Raw genomic sequence first — 18,069 nt, 5'->3', positions numbered from 1 at the left:
TGGGCAAAATGTTTCTGCTTCCTATGGAATAAGAAAGAAAACATCGGTGGAACACTAGAAATGTGTTTCTGCCAAAATGCAATGCAACACTGCAAAAATACCGAAATAATAAGTTGTTTCGATACATGAGAATATTCAAGAATGGTCATTTCAATTTATGTTTTCATGTGAAAAGAAAAGATTTGGAAATAAAAAAATTAAAAAAAATTAAAAACTTAAATTTGTTGAGAATTTGAGACAAAGGGGAAAAAGGAGAAAAGATGAAGGAAAAAATAAAACAAGCATGATTAAGTCATTTACTCTCTTTGTTGATGAAAAAGTTTTTCTTTCTGCCTAATGCTAATTTATTAAATGATGAATTACAAATACATTTATGAGATTTGTTTAAACAAAAATGTTTGGGGCCCCTTTTTGGGGGTTCTATAACTCTCAATTTGATCTTGGCCCTTGATGTGTGTATGGGATCCATTTATGTATGTATGGATCTCACATTATGCGTGGTTGGGATGAGAGCGGGGGTTGTGGAGGTCATATATGTGTAGAGGTCTTTATCACAATTGATGACCTGAATTATTAATAAATTATTAAGTTTATTAATAGTTTTTAATGATGTTATAAATATATTTCAATTAAAAGTTTATATAATTTTATTGTTGCATAAGAAAGTAGTTAGAAATTTTTTTTTAATTATTAATTCTGTTAAATAAAAAATTGTAACAAAAGGACATTTATAATTTTCAAAATTACAGAAAAAAATCGTATTTTAAACAAATCTCAAAGGGTATATTTGTAATTTATCTTAAATTAAAAATTAAATCGATTCGACAATCGTAACATTTTTATTTGATCATGTTTGTATGTGAAAAAATGAACAGAAAATGTGTTTTTAAAAATAAATCATCTACTTTTTTAGAAATATATACAATAAAATGAAAATATTACGATTGTCGAATCATTTATTTTTTTTGTTGAAACAAATACAATAAAATAAAAATTTTACCATTATTAAATCAGCTAACTTTTTTATTATAAATGATATATACGCATAATTTTACACAATAAACAAATTATCGAAACGGACTTGTTATGAATCCCTCAAACTTGAGAGGAGTCCAATCATTCTTTATTTCTAGCATTTTTACTTTAGCACTGTAGGAAAGGGTGATGCTAGTCTAAGGGCTTATTTGGCATCTTCTATAATATTAGTATATTTTTTAATTTTTTAATTTTTTTAAAATTACCTTATTTTTTTTTATTTTTTATATATATTTTCGTAAGAATTCGAAAACACAATAATTTAAATGATCTTAAACAACTCCTAAATTTGAGACTTCAACACTTTTTTGAGCCAAAAACTTTGAACACAAAAGTTTTTAAAGAGCACGTTACAGTGACAAATCAAACTATTCAAGCAATTATTGAGATTGGCTATATAACTTCTTGTTCACCTAACTACTTTTGCTAGCTTAAGGCTAAAATGTAATTTTCTCTTTCATTTTTTTTTTTTTGTCTTTTTTAAATTTTTTAAAAATTTGTCACTTTTTTTTTCTTCGTAGGTTATTCTAATGTAGAAAGATCTAAAAAGTAAAATTAATTTGAAAAACTTAATAAATTTCACTTAAAAGAAATGAACTTTTTTTGGGTCCTTTTTTAAATTTTTTTTTTAATTCCTAGTTTCTTTTTTTTTTTTTTTTTGTCTAGTAAGATTTAAAAAATATTTAAAAAAAAAAAAAAAAACCTCACCAAAGATGGAAATTTAGTCAACAAAAAAAGAAAAGAAAAGTGTCAAACCAATTTTTGAGTCAAACTCAATTGTTTAAAACAAGAAGTACTTGATGCAAAGACAAATTAAACTATTGAAGCACCAATTTAATTGGCTTTGAGGGTTCAACATATGCATAAACTATCACATGAATGATCACATGGAGATTGATTGATAAATACCCATGCGCAGGGCCAATTAAACCCAAACTTATATTTCATGTCTTGATGACCCACATGCTTTTTTGCATTGCACATCTTTGAGGTTTTTGTTTGGTTTTTTTTTTTTTTTTCATAAGCAAAGAGAAGAAAATTTTATTGATAGAAATCATCAAACAGGTAGATAATATATCAATAAAGTGAAAAAAGAGGTAAGTGCAAAATGTATCATAGTGCACATCTTTGTATGAGTTGCTAGTCATAGTCTCGAGAAGTTATTTGCTGGTCTTGGGATACGGCCACGTGATACCCAATGTGTTGTGATTAGTGGAAGAGGTGATATTCATGATTTTGTATTGGGTGATTGAGAAATAACAAGGGATATGATAATTTATGATTGATCAGAAATATGATCACGTGGTGTCCTTAGACCACGATATAATTTTTTCATAGTCCCACTTAATTTTTTTTTTTTCACCTCCAATTAGTCTTCGTTTGGGAAGAGCTAAAATAGCTTGACTTTTTGGCTATTTTAGCTTGATTTTTTTAGCCTCGTTTGATTTTTGTTTTTATTTTTGTTTTTTTTAATTTTTGTGAAATAAAAAATATAATGATTATAGTTTAGATGTGACATTTTGTCTTATTAGCATATGTAGCCAATTTTGTCTTTTGTGTTTTTTTAGCCAAAAAGCCAAAGCCAAAACCAAACATAGCTTTAATTTAAAATTTGTTAAAATTCTTTAAAATCAAAATTAACTCCCAAGCCTCTCAAATTCTAACCCTAACGCCACGCCAAACCCTTTCGCATCCATTCATGCCATCGGCCAACCTCTCCCATCTTCTTGAATACCAATAGAGAGAGAGAAGAAGAAAAAAGAAAGAAAAAAGCAAAGATCGTAAGGGTAAAGGATGGGCGTCGTAGTTGTAGAAGGTTGCAAGGATGAGAGTGTCGTAGCATGAGAGGTTGAGAAGGGGCTGGAGGGTGCCAGCTAAGGGTGGTAGTGGTGATGACTAATCGTTAGGGTTGGAAGGAGATTAAGGTTAGGATTTGGATAGTAACAAGGATATAAATAAATTTTGCAAGGTAGAATTGAGCTTGTTTGGTTCTAATTTTCAGAAAAATAGTTTTTAAAAAATTTTACTTTTTAATTTTTCGTATTTTTTTTAATATTTTAAGTATTTTTTTAAAAACATTTAGACACACCTAACATAAATACATTTAAAATGTATAATATTTGCGATTTTTTTTTTAAAAAAAATACACTAAATACCAACAAATACAAAAAAAATACGAAAATTCAGTACATTTTTTTAAAATATTTTTATGCATTTATTAATTTTTTAAAATATTTTTTCACAAATATTTTACTATTTAGATACATCTAAGTAAATTTGCTTAAAATTTTAAAAATATTCACTAAAAATAAAAATAAAGTATGAAAAATAAAATAACTCAATTTTTGAAAAATTGAATTCAGAAAACTGAAATCAAATATACTGACTGTGATTTATGAATAAATAAATAATGAAAGTGAGAGGGGAGTTTGCGCGAAGCAAACGGGCCAAGCTAGTTATGGCTGAGGCCTTGCCGTTGGGTTACACGACCGAGTTGGCATAATCGACGACAGTTTGGCCGAGGTTCTGAATCACACGGCTGAGTTAGCCCGAGGTCCAAAAGTTGGACCGGGCTAGTTGTTCGGCGTGGATCATTAGTCGAGCTAGTTGTTCGGCGTGGATCCTTTGCCGAACTAGGTGAAGCGATGGTGTTTTCAACCGAACTAGACGCACCTGTTGCACACCAAGGTTGAGCAAGATCAGCAGGGATGAATGGGTATGGTTGAAGCAGTCGGCTAGACGCCTCAGATTTTAGCTGGTCAAGAGTAACGCAGTTCCGAAGGACGGGTTGTAGCGCCCTGTAGGAAGTAACTCTGTAGGATTTGCTACGTGGCCCAATCGGAATGCAAAGAGAGAAATCCACTAAAGTTGCGCGTCAATACCGTTTGGCGGTTTGGCCAAATATTGTTTGGCAGTATTGACGCATACACGTATAAGAAATAAAGAGAGCAGTACAACCACGTGTCCAGAAAAGGACAAGCAGAGTAGTGCATGTAGAAACCATTTAAATTGTGCGGCGCCTCTATACAACAGGTCTGGAACCCTTACACACTGAGACCAGGGCCGGCCCTGAGAATTCAGGGCCCTAGGCGAGCTTCTAAGTTTGGGCCCCTTCCCTTGTACATACGCCCAAAAAATATATATATATTTGCTAGTGGCCACTCAAGTTTGCTTGAGTAAATTTGGACGCTTTGTTTGTTTTTTCAATTGGACTAATTTTTTTATTTGTTTTTAATATAGGCCTGCAATATGTTTTTATTTAGGCCTCTTATAATGGGCTGTTTTATTTTGGAGGGCTTCTATTTTAGTGGGTTGTTTTGTTTTTGAGGGCCTCTAACAATAATTGAACTTTATTTAAAACTTGATAGTATAATGGATCTTTAAAATTTGGGGCCCTATTTTGGGGGCCCTAGGCACAGGCCTTCCTCGCCTTAGCCCAGGGCCGGCCCTGACTGAGACCTTCTGGTTATTAGAGCTTTGTCTCTTTTGTCTTCTCTCTCTAAAACTGTGCTAACTTGACCGTCAGAAGGGTATTCCGGCCACCACCCGTCGAGTAGCTCACCGTCGTTGTGTTCTCAGGTTATCCAGAGTGAAGCGAAGCTTGGACACGAGGAATACGGAGAGCGACGAATATTTTATCCACATACAGAAAGGATAGGGTCTAAGCAAGAAACTATGTGGGTCCCTTTTGTTTCCTTTGTTTTAAAAAATTCTAAGCGCATATAATGAATCACATAATCGAATATATCACTTTTACATGAGATGAGATTCACACAATTGGTGAGATTCATTCCATGTTAGAATTGTGTTCAGTTTTGTAATTAGATTTTATAAATATAAAAAAAGTAATTTATTTTTAACACAATTAATTGCCATCTCAAGTTGTCATTAACCTCAAACCAATTCAGATGGGTATTAGGTAAAAGATAATTGGGGCAAGAGAGAGAAGAATCCTATTCGCTATGTTTGGTTCTATTTTTTTTGAATAATTTTTTGAAAAAATGATTTGAAAACTTTATTTTGAAAAAAAAATCTTTATTTGGTTTTTAAAATAATACATCATTGCAATTTCAAGTTTTCCTCCAATTTCCCGAGAGAGACAATTTTGAAAAAAAAATTTATCACATCAAAAAATACTCTCATCTTAATTTTATATATATATATATATATATGTATGAAAACATAATTTGATATGTAGCTATTTATGGGTACATATCCTACCATTAACGGTGTGACTTTATCATAAAATTTTCACTCATTTCAACCACAGAAAACGTAAAAACAAAAAATTTCAAATTGGCATTAAAAAATTTCTTACATAGAATTAATTTTCATAAATGTTATACAGAGAATTTATTTTATCACACAACATCGTAACATTAACACAAACATTTATAACATTGTCTAAAATTGGCATAACAAAATGTCCAAATTTTTTGTACTTCATGTTGCAAAAGTTTGTGAGTTAGTTATGTTTTTTTTTTAAGGAGTAGCTTCTCTCCCGTCCGATCTACTGGACGGTGTTGTTGGGCCCGTGGGGCCACCACAAGTCCCGTTTTGATAATCCAAATCATTTAATGTGTAAAACTCGTCGAGTATTATAAACCTATGAAAAATCACGTTGATCAGATATTAATAGTTATTTGATTAAATCAGTTTCGTATAAAAAAAAATAGACAGTGAACAAATTAACGGTTAACAGAAAACTGATTCGATGAGATAACTATCAATATCTGATTAAAGTGATTTTTTACAAGCATATAGTACTCGATGAGTTCTACACATTGAATAATTCGTATTATCAAAACAAAACTCGTAATAAGCCTTTACGAATCTAGCAACACCCTCCAATTTGATCTAAAACGGACTTTTTTTAACCCAATTAATTGCCATCTCCAGTTACCGTTAACCTCAAACCATTTCAGATTGGTATTAGGTAAAAGATAACTCGGGCAAGAGAGAGAATCATATTATTATTTTCTTGAGTAAATCACACTTTAAATATTTTTATTTTGCTATATATATGATTTCATGTTGATAGTAACCAAAAAGTTTGACTTTGAACCAACCTCACCAACCTGGCTCAGCTAGAACCCAAATATTATAATTGGATTAGTTTCAGTTTCTAATATATTTGTCTTAAATTTAGGGTCAAGCTGGGATTTTTGTTTGACATTTACAATCCCAAAAGTCCTTTTGTCCACTTGAAAAAATAATAATAATTTTTTAAAAATATTCATCAATCAATAATTTTTTTTTCCTCCCAATTCTCTATTTCTCTTTGAATGGACACACCATTGAAATTTCTCACTTAACCAAAAACTGACTTTCAGTCACAAGGAAGGAAAAAATCAACCAAATTAAAGAAAATTTTCCAAGAGACAATTCCACAAAATTTAGTAGCAATAATGACTGTATTTATAACTAATATATGGTCACAGTAAGAAGATTTACCAAGATCGAAGCAAAGTTTAATTAAGCCTCCTTTTGACTGATAATTTTATTATTATTACATGTTTAGAGGAATGTGTTGCTTCATTTCTAAGGACCTCAAACTGTAATTCTACTTATATTTAAGGATTTGCAACTACATAACATCATATAAGTATTCAAAGAAACCAAAATAATAAAAATAATAATAATAATTAGAGAAAATAACATCAACCAATCTAATTCATACTAAAAAAATCGCAAATTTTAGGTCAATGCAACATACCCATTTATCACCCACCGAAAAAAAAAAAAAAAAAAAAACACCAACTTTAGTCATTCTAAAAACGAGTCCGATTTTGTTCACACACTTATCTTGATTGGTTAAGAATAATAGGACCTACTATTTGGATGAAGTCATCACATATTGAATATAAGGTTCACATATTTAGACCAATTATGTTTTGTGTATTGTTGACGCGTTAAAAAAGTATGTGAACAAATTCATTTTCTCTCAAAAGCTTTTAAAAACGCTAAAAAAAATCTAAAAATAAGCCAAACGAATTAACTTTTTTATTGACTTATTTCCAACCAATAAACTAACTTTGTAACTAATTCATAAAGAAAGGCTTATGCTAAAGGTTAGCCTAAACCTACACAAACAGCCTTAGGATAGAGGGGTTTGTCTTGAGATAAACTGTAAATCTAAATATATTATGTTAGCTTTTTTTCTGGTCTTAACATATCCAAAATTTACTCTGCATGAATAAATCCAATGTGACCCAAAAACTTTGTAGATGAAACACTCTTTTACATAATATCAGGATTCAAATCTCGTCGATGCGTGTTGTAATTTTGGCTTCCCCATTTCAATTTTCACCCCCATTGTAAATAATACTAATAATAAATAAATAATCATATACTTATTAGGGGGCAAAACAGATTTAAAAAATGGTATGGGGATTGAGACATGCTGGGAGTAGGCAAGCAAAACACAGTCAACCCCCAAAAACCAAAGACCCCAAAAAACTCAAAACTAATTCCCATTTTTGAGAAGCCGTGCCGTCTCTTCTTGGATGTTAACTTTTACTACAAACAAAGCACGCTAAACTTGTTCCGCACTCCTTCAATTTTCCTTCCTACTTTCTCACCCTTTTTCTCTTTCCCCATACACCTTTTTCATCTATCTTTGTGATTTCTTACCCACACACTTCTTTATTACAATTATTTCAGATTTCACTTTTTACCTTTATGTTGTGTTTGGTTTGGAGATTTGAAGAGGGATTTACAAAGAAAAATGAAAAAAATAGGTGAAATGTATATACCTGCATTTCACCTAGTTTCACACAGCTTTTCCCTTTTCCTTTCCAAATTCCTCCCAAATCCTCCAATCAAACATAACATTATAGTTCACTTTGTGCGGTTTGCCTACTTGTCATTTGAAATAAGCACATAATTCTCAAGGATTTTGTGAAATTGTCAACAGTAGAAGTAAAAAACATGTCAAATATAAGAGGATTATGTATTCATATCCAAATGCCAAAAAGTAAACCCGCATATAGAGCAAAGCATAAGGGGATAAAATGCATTTTGAGTTCCAAAAAAATAACAAAAATGCTCGAACTCAAAGTTTACACGATGATGATCTTTATATGCAACTGTATTTTAGTCTTTTTGTTTAAACCATTGATAGACTTATTTTCAAATGTTAGGCGTTAAAATGCACATAGAGTAAATCACATGGAGATAAAGTAAAATTAGCCCCAACAATTGTATGTGAATACCCACACCAATCTGGGATGGAGGTGAGAATTTCGTACAAAATTTTTTGTCCAAAGCCAAGATAAATGGCACAGGATTCCAACTACCCAACCCTCGAGAACATTTTTGAAGCCTTAAAATTAGGATTTTGAGCTCACTCGTGTGCCTACAACTTTGACTAAAATATTAAAACAAAAGGTAAAGAAATCACACGAGTGAGTGAACAAATTTAAGTGCTCAACACACCTCTTTTTTCTCATTCATTTCCACTGGTTTTCTGGGTTCTAGAAGCTCTACAAGTAACTTGTAGTATGAAGAGACAGTCATATATACAGAAGACTCACATTCATTCTTGACTAAAAGTTCAGCTGTGATTGCCATTAATTGTTCCACACATTCTCTGTATCTGAAGTCTTTTCATGAGCCTTTGTAATGGACACAGCTAGCCTCAAAGACAGTCCAATTCTCTCCAGTCCTTTCTCTTCTCCAAATGTTAGTGCCCTGCTCAAGATCAAGATAATTTCTAAGTAAGATGATCGGTTCAATCGTTTTTTTGTGTTTCAAAGCATATTTGTGTATGTGTGTCTGTTCTTGAAGTATCTAATCTACACAAATACAATTGGCATATTGCAGGATCCAAGAGACCGGTTTACCTGTTTCTGTTCGCGTTCAAGTTGCTGATAGGACCTTTAACCTGCACAAGGTAAGATGATCATGAACTCTGAAGTCAAATTTGAAGTTTTTCTAGGAGAATGTTAATGCAATTTAACTGTTAGAGTAATTCTCATTAACCTGTTTAAATAGTAAAACTTACAGTTTTGATTGTGAAAGTATATTTTGTTTTGAGCAAAGAGTGATTTCTTGAACAAATTTTTGGGGATCTTGTATGAAAAATACTTTCCTCAGTGTGTTAGGGAGAGAAAAGGAATGGAGTTAGTGGCATTAATGCAAGGTAACAAAACTGTAGCGGAGTATGACAGTTAGTTTACAGAATTACTTCTTTTTGCACCCTATATGGTAGACACAGATTTCCATCGAGCCATGAAATTTGAGGATGGGTTGAGAGGGAATTATCGAGGTTTGGGTTGATGTTTTGAGACTCCTACCTATGTTGGAGTGTTAGAGCACTTTCTGAAGTTAGTACAACAGAAAATTTGCGTAAACTTTGCAAAATAAATTTTTCAGAACTTAATTGAATTTTGTAATTAGCAAGTTTACCTTACAATGCATTTTCCATCGCTATTTTGCAGTACCCACTTTTTTCCAAGAGCGGTTACTTCAAGAGAAATTTGAACGACTCAAATGAAGTTAAGCTGCCTCAAAATTTCCCGGGAGGACCAGAAGCCTTCGAGATGATTGCACTGTTCATATATGGTTCCTCCACATTAGTTGACCCTTTCAATGTAGCAGTCTTGCGTTGTGCAGCAGAGTTTCTTGAAATGACAGAAGAGTATGGCTCTGGCAACCTCTGTGACCGCTTTGACTTATATCTAAACCAGGTGGTCATGCAAAGTTGGGATGATACCTTAATTGTTCTCCAAAAGTGCCAAACATTGCTTCCATGGGCAGAAGAGCTTCTCATTGTGAGCCGCTGTATCGAGTCTCTTGCTTTCATGGCTTGTATGGAGATTCTTGACCCAGAGAGGAGACGGGACAGACCAATGGTTACGCTTGAGGCTATGACCGGTCAAGCCTGGAGCTGTGAAACAGTTAAGGACATACTGAGCCAGGATTTGTGGATCAAGGATCTAATTGCTTTGCCATTTGACTTCTTCAAAAGGGTAATTGGGTCTTTGAGAAGACAAGGAATGAAAGAGAAGTACATGAGTCCGATTATTGTCTTCTACGCGAACAAATGGGTACTTTCAAAGAAGACACGACAGTTTTGGGAGAACTCGAGTGAGAGAAATGGAGATGATGATGATAGTAAGAACAGAGCTTCAGTTCTCCTCTTGGAGGGTATTCTTGATTTGCTACCAATGGGTGGGAAGGCTAGTAAAGTAATCCCTGTCGGTTTCTACTTCTCATTGCTTTCTAGGTCTCTTGAACTCGGTTTGAGAAGTGAAAAAATCTCAAAGTTGCAAGATCAGATTGCATCGGCTCTACCTTTGGCACAAGTGGAAGATTTTATAATTCCTGTTAATGGAACTGAGTCCATTTCTTCTAGCATAGAGTTGACTACAATGGAGCGCATATTTGCAACGTACACGCCATCCAACATGGAGTCAAATCATACTCCTTTGCCAAATAATTCCATTGTCGCTGAATTGTGGGATTCTTATCTTTCACATATAGCTCCCGATCCAAAAATGGGGCCTAAAAGATTCATGGAACTTATCGAAACCATTCCAGTATCTAGCAGACAAAGCCATGATCATCTATACAGGGCACTGAACGCCTTCCTACAGGTAAGGTTTCATATGTTTCAGCTCATTTGAACTATCTGAAATCAACATAAACCCTATTTCTAAATTAAATCCGAGAAATTTGGCTAGACAAGATGATAAGATTTACATTATAGACCTAAAGCAAATCATATTTTACACAAAAATGAAGCGTCTATATAGGCCATTTCTTAGGCTCAATCTTAATTAATTCAAATTGACATTGTTTCACCTTATCAATGAGATCATAAAAATATAGAACTTTCGAATCCACGTTACAGCCTAATTTCTAAGACCCAGTTCTCTGATCTTCAGGCACACCAAGGCATATCACAAGATGAGAAAGGGTTAGTGTGCAAATACCTCAACTGCCAGAAACTATCACAAGAGATGTGCATTGAAGCAGTTCAGAATGAGTTGATGCCACTGCGTCTGATTGTCCAGGCACTTTTCGTTCAGCAACTAAACACGCACAAAGCCTTCAAAGAATGCTCAGACTCATTTAGGTATGCACATTGTGGGGAATTCTCCGGCAGCCTCTCAAGCTCGAGATATGCGAACTCCAAAAGCCAGAACCTTGGCGAGAGTCCATATATAGACGGAGGTGAAGCAGTCAGTAGTAGACCCCTCGGCTTCTTGCTACAAAAAGATGCAGCAATTCATAGGTCTGAGTTGTCGAGGAAGGAATATGAATCCACAAGCTTCAGAATTCAGAGTCTTGAACAAGAACTCATGTCCTTGAAGAAAACCCTTCAAATACAGAACATCTCTACAAAAAAAGAACCGGTTCCAAAGAAATCAGAACCAAATTCTACCAATCCGCAGGGCTTGAGGCCTTATGGTTTGGAGGGAAGAACATTGAGCAAGAAGAGAAACCCACTTGGACAAGTGAGTGCTTGCATTGGTTCTGTGAATTTTGCTTCCCACAAAAAGTACGCGAGCAGATTACTGAAGGTGTTTCGTAGAATAAGTTTATTTGGGAGAGGGAAAACAAAGAACAAGCCAAGTGCCTCTGCCCTATGGCCCTAGTTAATGTAACACGAGAACTATATAGGTTTGTGATGTATGATAACTAAATCTGCAAAAATAGCCAAATTTAGCCAATGATCAAATAAGCATATTTAAGTTCATGCCAACATGACATATATAACTGAGAGCTGACTATTAATTACTCTCATTCATACAAGTATGTATGCAATTATATGTATGCAAATGCATAATATGTGCATTTATGCTTGTGTCATGCATTTGTTCCATACTTTGGCAATATTTAACATTTAGTGACCAAAGGGCAAAAAAAAAAAAAAAGGAAGAGTTAGAAAGAACAAAACTACGAGGATACACACATGCAACTTATTACTGATAATAAAATAGGTGAGTGGAATGTATGCTTTCCACTACGTTGACAGAGGCGTACACATTATGTAACTTATATGGTAAGAACTGCTTTTATTTTCCACAATGAAAAAACAATGTAAATTCTATAATTTCGCCAAGCCACTTTACATGATTTATTGAATTTCTTAATTAGACTTGATTTCATCTTCTTATGCATTACAAAAATGTAAATAATTCTATATACTTTCTGCATTAGATAGCAAATTTTTTTTTTTTTTTTTTTTCTAAGAGAAAAATGAAAGCGCAACATTCCCTTCAACAGGTTAATCCTATTTCAAAAGGTAACGAAAAGCTCAAAAAATAAAAAAGGTTTTTTTGTTGAGCCAGAGTTTAGTGTTAGCAGGATTATAATATCTCTTCACTGTGGAAACCAAATCAGCCTATATTGCATAGACATCCACCGCTGTATAGTATGCATCCACAGTTATTAGGCTAATGCATCCAACAGGTACCTCCAAGGGCAATGTGATTTGGAATTGACAAAAAAATAGTGATAAAAATACAACGCATGCTTAATAAAGCAAGTCAAAAAACACTCACATAGTCTAGAGATAAAGCTAACATTTTTCTACGTGTTGCATGACAAAAACACCCACTACACAACCATAGTGCTATGTAAAATGTAGCAGCTCTGGGTATAAACAAACCCAACTCCAAATTAGTGCAAACTAGCAAAATTGGAGTGAACATGAAGAACTCCTAGTAGTAACATCGATGATGTGAATGACACAATGATTCATCACATCCCTCTAATCTTTGAAATATTTGATAGAAAACAATGCACAATTATCTATTAATAACATTTCTATTCACATTCATCACAGATCAGCTGCATGCCTGCATCACCATCTTCTTTGCCATCTTTAAAACAAAAACTAGAAGTACTCAAGTGCTAAATATTGATACAATATAAAATAAACTTTCTATATATACATATGAGAAGGTACCATAGAAACATTGCAAAATCCAAATTCAAGATGTTATGCAAGCACCTTGACTAAAATACAAATAGCCCAAAAAACTATTAGGCTGTGAATAAGCTAGATATGTTTCTAAGCAACTGCAACTTCTTCCTGATAAGAGTCCGTTTGTGCTTTACTACAAGATTCCAGAGTATCCCGTGCTGATTCGATGGCAACCTGCCCATTGACATAGTGCTGGCGGCAGACAGGCATATAGACATCAGAACCACCAATCAGCTCAGTCTTTGTCTCATTAGTCTTCCTTAAGGTAAAAAAAGCCCGCTTGCCACAGAGCTCGCACCGAGCTGTCAGTTTGGTTATGGAATCAGCAAGGGGTATTATGTCAAGCACTGAGCCAAAGGTCCTTCTGCAATAAACATTTTGATTTCACATTATAAAAAAAATATATATATATATATATATTAACATGGCAAAAAAAAACAAAAATTAATGCAGCATCAAAATTGAGTAGCAGGCAAGGAACTCTGCAACAGATGTCAGATTACCTCAAGTAATCCCCATCCAGGCCAGCAACTATAACAATTTTCCCATCGCAATCAGCAGCCTTGCAGCAGAAATCATAAAGGTCATCAAAGAATTGAGCTTCATCAATGCCAATCACATCCAGCTGTCAGCACATACCACAAATTAAAAGATGAAAAAATCACTGCAAATACCGAACTTAGAACATAAAATACCAACGAGTTAAAATCATTTTTAAGGCTTGAGTATTTTGTAGCTCATCCTAAATCTTCAAAAACAATGTAATGAAATTCCAAACTCTACAAATTTACCAGAAATTCAAGGGCTTTTCCATGGATGTGACCCAAGTGATTCTTCAAACATGCTAGCCACACACTGGCCTATCACATGGATTATTTAATTACCAATTGAGTGGCAGTTTAATCAGACCATTATTTGTTTTCATACATGATTGAACCCATGAGTTAAATCCTGGCTCTGCTTTAGGTTACACCATTACCAATCACCACAGCATGAACTTGTGTGATCTTAAGTCAATGTAGTAGTCACAACAAACAATCAAACTGTACCTGTACAGAACCATTACAATTGATGGCAATATAACCTCAATAGCAATAATTACTAGCCACTGAACCCATAGAACAACCAGGACAACATAGACTCAGATTTATTTGACTCACATCAATCAACATTTCCCCTCTACTCTTTTATCTACTTTTTTATTTTTCTACACATTTTTTTATAAAAAAAATCAAAAAATACACTTTAAAACATCTCAAATCAACCTTAAAAATTTGTACTTTAAAATACCTTGTCATATGCCTCTGCTCCAAATTTCTGTTTAAAGGACAACAGATTTGGCAGTGCCCAACATGGAAATTTTGTCCCATCATGGGTCACAACTGAATCAACTGCATATCTTGTATCCTTGCTTGACTTTATCATTGCAACACTTCTACACATACACAATTGACCCCTCAAAAAACATTTAAAATTAAATGAAGAACCTTTATACATTCAACATAAATTCACATCCTTCAAACTTAAAATTCTTTTGCCCTACTATAATTAATTAGCATCATAATTTATACAATTACGATACAACTGATCAGAATAACTAAATTAAAGGGACGTTTGGCAATTGGCTAAAATAGCCCCCCCAAAAAAGCTGGTACAAAAAGGCCTCATTTGGAAAATAAGTTGGGACTAATTTAGGATTATTTTTAAAAATTGATTTTTCGGCTTTTTCTTTTTAACTTTTTTTAAAAACATGTAAAAAATAAATAAAAATAATATAACCCAAAATAAGTTCAAAGTAAATTTTTTAAATTTTAATTTTAACCAAGTTTCTAAGTCAACTAAATGATAAAATAAGCTAAAATATCAATAAAATAAATTATTAAATTCAAATTATAATTATTTATTTTTTTCACAAAATTATAAAATAAAATTAAATAAAATTTTTAAAAACTAATAATTCTTTCCAAACGAAATTTTTTTAACCAGCCAAAAATAGATTTTAAAAAAAAAAAATCAAACTAAAAAAAGTTCTTTCAAACGAAGGCAAAATCAAACTCATTCCCATTCTCCCTACTTTTTACACGCCTTTATGTACAAATCAAAAAATCTCAAAAAAGACAAAAAATTCCCAAACAACCCCGAACCTTAAATTTGATCCCCCCCCCCCCAAAAAAAAAAAAGAGTTAAATACCGGCCATTGTTGACTTCAGATTTGATTCTGCGAAGAAGAGCAGTAGTTTTGCCGGCAAACATTGGCCCGACAATGACATGAACCTCACCGGAAGGGCGGTGAGACAGACCCATCCGATCACTCCTGTCGGCGGATGAGGGCAGAGAGTGTGGGGATTTGAAAGAAGACATGGAATGATTTAGAGAGAGAAAGCTAGAGTTTGAGAGAGACTGAGAGATTTGAAAAAAATTGGGGAGTGTTTAATATGTAGAGAGAGGAAGCTTGCGAAGGAATATGAGGAAAAAGTCTTCATATCAGACGAATGGGTTTGAAATTTGAGGGTGTATTTGATTTGTATTTTGGGATAAATTAAAAATATATATATATTGGGGGAGAGGGGTTTGAAATGTTTTTGATTTGTTTGGTTATATATTTTAAAAATAATTTTAATATAATAATTAGTGTATCAATTGATGATATAATATAATTTAAGATATTTTTAATATTTATAATTTATATAATAAGTGGAGTGAATAATAATATTATAATTAGTGTTGGTATACTAGTAAATACATTAATTTGTGCACATAGAACCACTCTTTAGAATAATACTATATGTACCAATTAGTGCATTAACTAGTGTATTAATTGATGATAGGACACAATTTAGAGTGGTGCTATATGCACTAATTAATGTACTAATTAGTGTACCAATACTAGTTATGATATTATTATTGACTCTACTTATTATACAAATTATAAATACTAAAAACATCATCGATTGATACCACTCTTTTAGAATAATGTTATATTGACCCCACTTATTGACACCACTCTTTTAGATATATACTAACAATGTAGGAATGTTTTGAGAAACTAGTAAAAAATTAATTTTTTGAATTTTTTAATTTATTTTGTCATTTTGTGGGTAAGTTATGTGAGAGGTGATGTGACTCAAAATGGTTAAAAAAATATAAGCTAGCTTTTTACCAGCTTCCCAAAAGACTCCGTAATAATATTATTATTAATTTCACTTTGGATGCGTTTGTTTAGACGGACTGGATAAAGGGGGATTGTAATCCATCGGATTATTAGTCCTGGGATACATTGTCCCGAGACTATTTGGTTGGATTAAATTTGTATCTTATATTTGTTTAGTCATGAGGTTAGATGTCTGAATTGGACTATTTTTAGTTGTCCAATATTTGTTTGGGACATTATAGAGAAGGAAAAATACTCAAATGACTATTTTATCATTTTCAATTATTTACTAAGTAATAGCAATATTAAACATAGCTTTAATATTTTAATTATTTTTAGCTAGATTAAGGCCAAGTTTGGGAAGTCTTAAAAAAGTCAAAAAAGTTACTCAAAAAGTTAAAAAGTTATCACTATTCACCAAAAGTCAACAATTACGGCTGCACAACTCCCAATGCTAATTTTCCCATACACATTAATTTATACAATTTTTTAATACACATTTTTTCATAAAAAGTTAAAAAGTTAATCCAAACATTTATATTTTCAACCTCAACATTTTAGGCCAAGTTTGGAAAGTCCATAAAAAGCCAAAAAGTTAAAAAGTTACTCAAAAAGGTAAAAAGTTAACACTATTCACCAAAAGTCAACAAGTACGACTGCACAACTCTCAATCCTAATTTTTCCCTACACATTAATTTATACAAATTTTTAATACACATTTTTTCATAAAAAGTCAAAAACTTAACCCAAACATCCATATTTTTTTCCTCAATTTTTTTGTCCAAAAAGGCAAAAAGTACACTTATTTAGGACACCCCAAACAACCCCTTAGTCTAAAAAGACAAAAAGTACACTTATTTAGGACACCCCAAACAACACTAAATAAAAATTTGTTTTATTTTATTTTTTGCACAATATTTTTATTTATTATTTTCAATTAAATTAAATTTATAATTTATATTTTTTATTTAATACATAATTTTAAATTAACGACAATAAAAATAATTTTATTTAATTTATAAATTAAATTTTCAACAACACTAAAAAAATTTAATTTATAAGGCCTTAATTTATAATTTATTATTTTTAGATAAATTTAATTTATAATTTATATTTTTTATTTAATAAATAATTTTAAATTAACAACACTAAAAAAATAATTTAATTTAATATGTAAATTTAATTTTTTAACAACACAAAAAAAAAAAATTATAAGGTCATAATTTATAATTTATTATTTTTAATTAAATTTAATTTATAATTTATAATTTATAGTTAAAATTTTTTATTTAATATATAATTTTAAATTAAAAAGACTAAAAAAATAATTTATAAATGTTCAAAAGACTATTTTATCCTTTTTTAATTGTTTGCTAAGTAATAGTATAGAGGGTAAAATGGACATTTCACAAAATAATCACATGGGATACCAATTCTATGGTTTCTATCTCAGCCCCTATGGGATAAGATAGTCTCATATTTGTGGGTAGTCCGGAGCCAAAAAAAAATGAAACAATGACTATTAATCCGGTGGGACTAATTGTCCAATCTCATCCCCTAATCCTTCAAAACAAACACACCCTTATTGACACTATTCTTTTAGAATAATGCTATATGTACTAATTAGTGGGATCAATAATAATATCATAATTAGAGTTAGTACATTAGTTAGTACACTAATTGGTGTATGTAGCATCACTCATTTTGATTATAATTGAGTAAGGCTTAGTTTGGCTACTCCCAAAAAAGTGCACTTATTTCATCTTTTTATCTTTTTTGGGTCACATCAATCAACATCTCCTCTCTACTTTTTCTACACATAATACAAAAAAAGTCAAAAAGTGCACTTATTTAGTCTTCCTAAACTAGGCCTAAATGCGTGAGAAAAAAAGTAATTAAGAAAGAAAGAGGAGAGAAAAAAAATAATTAATTGATGTATAAAAAA

At 32.1% G+C, this 18,069-nt stretch overlaps 2 protein-coding genes across 2 annotated transcripts; one reads left to right on the top strand and one right to left on the bottom strand.

Moving 5' to 3' along the window:
• Nucleotides 1-8,487: 8,487 nt before the first annotated feature.
• Nucleotides 8,488-11,883, top strand: LOC114297515 (Phototropic-responsive NPH3 family protein). Its single transcript, XM_082879505.1, has 4 exons — nucleotides 8,488-8,753; nucleotides 8,860-8,929; nucleotides 9,477-10,634; nucleotides 10,926-11,883. The coding sequence occupies exons 1-4, from the start codon at nucleotides 8,659-8,661 to the stop codon at nucleotides 11,637-11,639; spliced, it is 2,037 nt and encodes a 678-aa protein (XP_082735631.1). The 5' UTR covers nucleotides 8,488-8,658; the 3' UTR covers nucleotides 11,640-11,883.
• Nucleotides 11,884-12,772: 889 nt separating this feature from the next.
• On the bottom strand, nucleotides 12,773-15,499 carry TK1A (Thymidine kinase). Its single transcript, XM_028241944.2, has 4 exons — nucleotides 15,165-15,499; nucleotides 14,264-14,408; nucleotides 13,477-13,598; nucleotides 12,773-13,337 (listed from the first exon to the last, which is right to left on the bottom strand). Exons 1-4 carry the CDS (start codon nucleotides 15,332-15,334, stop codon nucleotides 13,061-13,063), a joined length of 714 nt encoding a protein of 237 aa, XP_028097745.2. The 5' UTR covers nucleotides 15,335-15,499; the 3' UTR covers nucleotides 12,773-13,060.
• Between the last annotated feature and the right edge of the window lie 2,570 nt (nucleotides 15,500-18,069).

Source organism: Camellia sinensis, chromosome 7, assembly GCF_055761805.1.
Source record: "Camellia sinensis isolate YWXY chromosome 7, ASM5576180v1, whole genome shotgun sequence".
NCBI lineage: Eukaryota > Viridiplantae > Streptophyta > Magnoliopsida > Ericales > Theaceae > Camellia > Camellia sinensis.
Note: the sequence above shows the minus strand (reverse complement) of the source record. Positions and strands in the feature narration are given on the sequence as shown.

Excerpts from the sequence above, each read along its gene's own strand:
- LOC114297515 (XM_082879505.1), top strand. The coding sequence starts at position 8,659 with ATGGACACAGCTAGCCTCAAAGACAGTCCAATTCTCTCCAGTCCTTTC. Across the intron at positions 8,754-8,859 it reads AAGATCAAGATAATTTCTAA|GATCCAAGAGACCGGTTTAC; the intron begins GTAAGATGATCG and ends GGCATATTGCAG. Across the intron at positions 10,635-10,925 it reads CACTGAACGCCTTCCTACAG|GCACACCAAGGCATATCACA; the intron begins GTAAGGTTTCAT and ends TCTGATCTTCAG.
- TK1A (XM_028241944.2), bottom strand. The coding sequence starts at position 15,334 with ATGTCTTCTTTCAAATCCCCACACTCTCTGCCCTCATCCGCCGACAGG. Across the intron at positions 14,409-15,164 it reads TCTGAAGTCAACAATGGCCG|AAGTGTTGCAATGATAAAGT; the intron begins GTATTTAACTCT and ends GTGTATGTGTAG. Across the intron at positions 13,599-14,263 it reads GAGCAGAGGCATATGACAAG|CTGGATGTGATTGGCATTGA; the intron begins GTATTTTAAAGT and ends ATGTGCTGACAG.